The sequence below is a fragment of the Solanum tuberosum genome, unplaced genomic scaffold (assembly GCF_000226075.1).
Source record: "Solanum tuberosum cultivar DM 1-3 516 R44 unplaced genomic scaffold, SolTub_3.0 scf00611, whole genome shotgun sequence".
NCBI classification, from domain to species: Eukaryota; Viridiplantae; Streptophyta; class Magnoliopsida; order Solanales; family Solanaceae; genus Solanum; species Solanum tuberosum.
The window spans coordinates 217,423-221,316 of NW_006239526.1; the positions used below are offsets into that span (position 1 = coordinate 217,423).

General features: G+C 33.2%; 1 protein-coding gene across 3 annotated transcripts in view; it reads left to right on the forward strand.

Annotated features, from left to right (window-relative positions):
* The first annotated feature begins 2,427 nt into the window (after positions 1 to 2,427).
* The window catches only part of AN1 (transcription factor R2R3-MYB), a 3,602-nt gene continuing 2,135 nt past the window's right edge, over positions 2,428 to 3,894 (forward strand). Inside the window, exons 1-3 of one of the 3 annotated variants that reach the window (XM_015304751.1) lie at positions 2,428 to 2,600; positions 2,687 to 2,816; positions 3,096 to 3,492. In XM_015304751.1, coding sequence (XP_015160237.1) covers positions 2,444 to 2,600; positions 2,687 to 2,816; positions 3,096 to 3,492 — 684 coding nt within the window. In that variant the 5' untranslated portion in view covers positions 2,428 to 2,443. 3 annotated transcript variants of the gene reach the window in all.

A 3,894-nucleotide genomic window follows, 5' to 3' on the forward strand; every position in this document is an offset into this window, starting at 1 on the left:
AACAGATTCATTTCTTAAATATTTATTGTATTTAGTATGAACCTATTGCAAGATGATCGATTTTATTAAATGGTTCAAATTTGCCTTTTATTTCTATTTTATTTTCACATGCACTATATTTTAGTATGAAGTTATAATGATCAGATGTCGTTTATTTTATGGAGAGATTCATATCATCTTATTACTTCGCGTTTTTTTTTTCCTTCTTGTTGGCATTTTTTGTTTTTAGTTTTTGCTTCTTCTTTTTTCTGTTATTATCTGATAATGTTCTTGATTTATTATAGTCGTTTACTTTCTTGATCAAATTATTCTATCAACTTTACACTTCTTAAAAATTCTTTCACGTTCAATCAAAAGTAATGTTCAATATATTTGTGTTTTACGATGACAATAAATATCAGAGGATTATCAATTATATCATTTTGAAACTTTTGTATTAATCAACATGAGAAACATACCTGAAAACTAGTGTATATATATATATATATATATATATATATATATATATATATATATATATATATATATATATATATATATATAAATGAGCCTTTAATTATTATTTCGCTTTTAAGGTAGTATAATTTTTTTGATTTTTCATCTAGTGTTTGATGTCGCATATTTGGAGCCTCGATTAAATTTAGATCGCACATTATATGGCCCTTTCTAAGGATGACACTCTCAACAAGATTTTCTTCATACCTAAGACTCAAACTAAAAACCTCTGATTAAAATTAAAACAGTCACATCACTACACCACATTGCCCCACAGGGTGATGACATCCTCGACAGGGGCACATGGGAAGTTGGATCTTTTAGTTGAAAATGAGTGTGTACCATCCAACCACATCAGATTGTGTGTGTCATAATATATAAGTGGTGGTTCCCTTGGACTACCAAGGGTATTTCCGTCATTTCCTTCCTTAAAAGAGCTCCTATCATACTATATAAGTCGTGGTCCCCTTGGACTACCAACTTACTATATTTTCATCATACTATATAAGTGGTGGTTCCCTTGGACTACCAAGGATATTCCCATCATTTCCTTCCTAAACTATATAAGTGGTGGTTCCCTTGGACTACCAACGGTATTACCAAACCAATCAAAAATTGCCACGTGGGGCTAATTAATATTTCTTTCTTTTAGTCATTATACTATATAAGTGGTGGTTCCCTTGGACTACCAACGGTATTCTAGTCATTTCCTTCCTAAACTATATAAGTGGTGGTTCCCTTGGACTACCAAGGGTATTCCCGTCATTTCCTTCCTTAAAAGAGCTCCTACCAATACTACCAAACCTATCAAAAATGGCCACGTAGGGCTAATTAATATTTCTTTCTTCATCATCATATATAATAATCATCATTCATACTATATAAGTGGTGGTTCCCTTGGACTCCCAAGGGTCTTTCCGTCATTTCCTTCCTAAACTATATAAGTGGTGGTTCCCTTGGACTCCCAAGGGTCTTTCCGTCATTTCCTTCCTTTAAAGAGCTCCTACCAATACTACCAAACCTATCAAAACTGGCCACGTAGGGCTAATTAATATTTCTTTCTTCATCATCATATATAATAATCATCATTCATACTATATAAGTGGTGGTTCCCTTGGACTCCCAAGGGTCTTTCCGTCATTTCCTTCCTAAACTATATAAGTGGTGGTTCCCTTCGACTACCAACGGTATTTCCGTCATTTCCTTCCTTAAAAGAGCTCCTACCAATACTACCAAACCTATCAAAAATGGCCACGTAGGGCTAATTAATATTTCTTTCTTCATCATCATATATAATAATCATCATTCATACTATATAAGTGGTGGTTCCCTTGGACTACCAAGAGTATTCCTTTTATATAATATTTTCTATTTCTTTCTATTAATATTTCTTTCTTTTATATAATATTTTCTATTTCTACTTTCTATTTCTTTCTATTATATTCTATTTTCTATTCTACTTCTATCTATTTTATTATTTATTTTTTACTTACTATATATCATCATCATCTCATACTATATAAGTGGTGGTTCCCTTGGACTACCAAGGGTATTCCCGTCATTTCCTTCCTTAAAAGAGCTCCTACCAATACTACCAAACCTATCAAAAATGGCCACGTAGGGCTAATTAATATTTCTTTATATTATTTTATATTATTTTCATCATATCCTCATATCATCATCATCATAAGTGATGGTTCCCTTCGACTACCAAGGATATTCCCATCATTTCCTTCCTTAAAAAAGCTCATACCAATACTACCAAACCTATCAAAAATGGTCATGTAGGGCTAATTAATATTTCTTTCTTTTAGCACTTTTTTTTTGCTCTCAAATACTACCAAACCAATCAAAAATGGCTACGTAGGGCTAACTTAATACCTTGCCGTGCCTTGCACGGGCACCCTTATCTAGTATATATATATAGACTGAAAAGGTAGTAAAATATATGACTTCACATGTAATGATCATGAGTACTCCTATGATGTGTACATTTTTGGGAGTAATAAGGAAAGGTTCATGGACTGAAGAAGAAGATATTCTTTTGAGGAAATGTATTGATAAGTATGGAGAAGGAAAGTGGCATCTTGTTCCAACTAGAGCTGGTAAACTAACTAGCTATTATACTACTTATTACTATGTTTTTCTTTTGTTTTCCTTTTTTTCTTAAACTTCACGTGAATACGTGTAGGATTAAACAGATGCAGAAAAAGTTGTAGACTGAGGTGGCTAAATTATCTAAGGCCACATATCAAGAGAGGTGACTTTGAACCAGATGAAGTGGATCTCATCTTGAGACTTCATAAGCTCTTAGGCAACCGGCAAGTTTATGTTTGACACTTTAATCTCATAGTAGACTTACCTAAATTTTCGTGATTATGTCATCCAAAAGTTTATAGCTTGCAACATTTTTTGCATGGCGGTGTTAAGCTATCTTGAGAATAACTATATAAATCGTTATCAAATTCATGCTTGAAATAGACTTTCCAGACTCCGCCTTATCCCACTAGGAGTCTTAGAAAGTCTATTCCAAACTTGATTGAATATATGTGACAAATTTATCGATTTTAAAAAATTAATTATGTTATATATGTATGTAGATGGTCACTTATTGCTGGTAGACTTCCAGGAAGGACAGCTAACGATGTGAAAAACTATTGGAACACTAACCTTCTAAGGAAGCTAAATACTAGTACTAAATTTGCTCCTCAACCACAAGAAGGAATTAATACTAGTACTATTGCTCCTCAACCACAAGAAGGAATTAAGTATGGGCAAGCCAATGCCATAATAAGACCTCAACCTCAGAAATTCACAAGCTCCATGAAGATTAATGTCTCTTGGTGCAACAACAATAGTATGGTAAATAATGAAGAAGCATCGAAAGACAACAACGATATGCAATGGTGGGCAAATATACTGGAAAATTGCAATGACATTGGAGAAGGAGAAGCTGAAAGAACACTACCTTCATGTAAGGAAATTAATTGCAATGAAATTGATAAAGCACCAAGTTTGTTACATGAGGGAGGCAACTCCATGCAACAAGGACAAGGTGATGGTGGTTGGGATGAATTTGCTCTAGATGATATATGGAATCTACTTAATTAATGGGTGATTTACACGAATGAACTGAGAGGTGGATATGGTCTTGAACTTTTGATTTCGCTTGTCTTATCCTACTGATAAAACTTCAAGTTTTACAAGTCCTTATTTTTATTCTTGAAGATTTGCCTATGGAGTAAATTGAGGTAAAAAATTCGAGACCACTCATATAATTAGGTGCATGGTCTTTGTATTATCTACGTGTGTACTTTTGTGTTTTTAAGGTGATCAAGTTTATAGTGGAATGTGAAAGTATTCCAAGTGTGAAGTATGTAATATGATATATGAAATGAA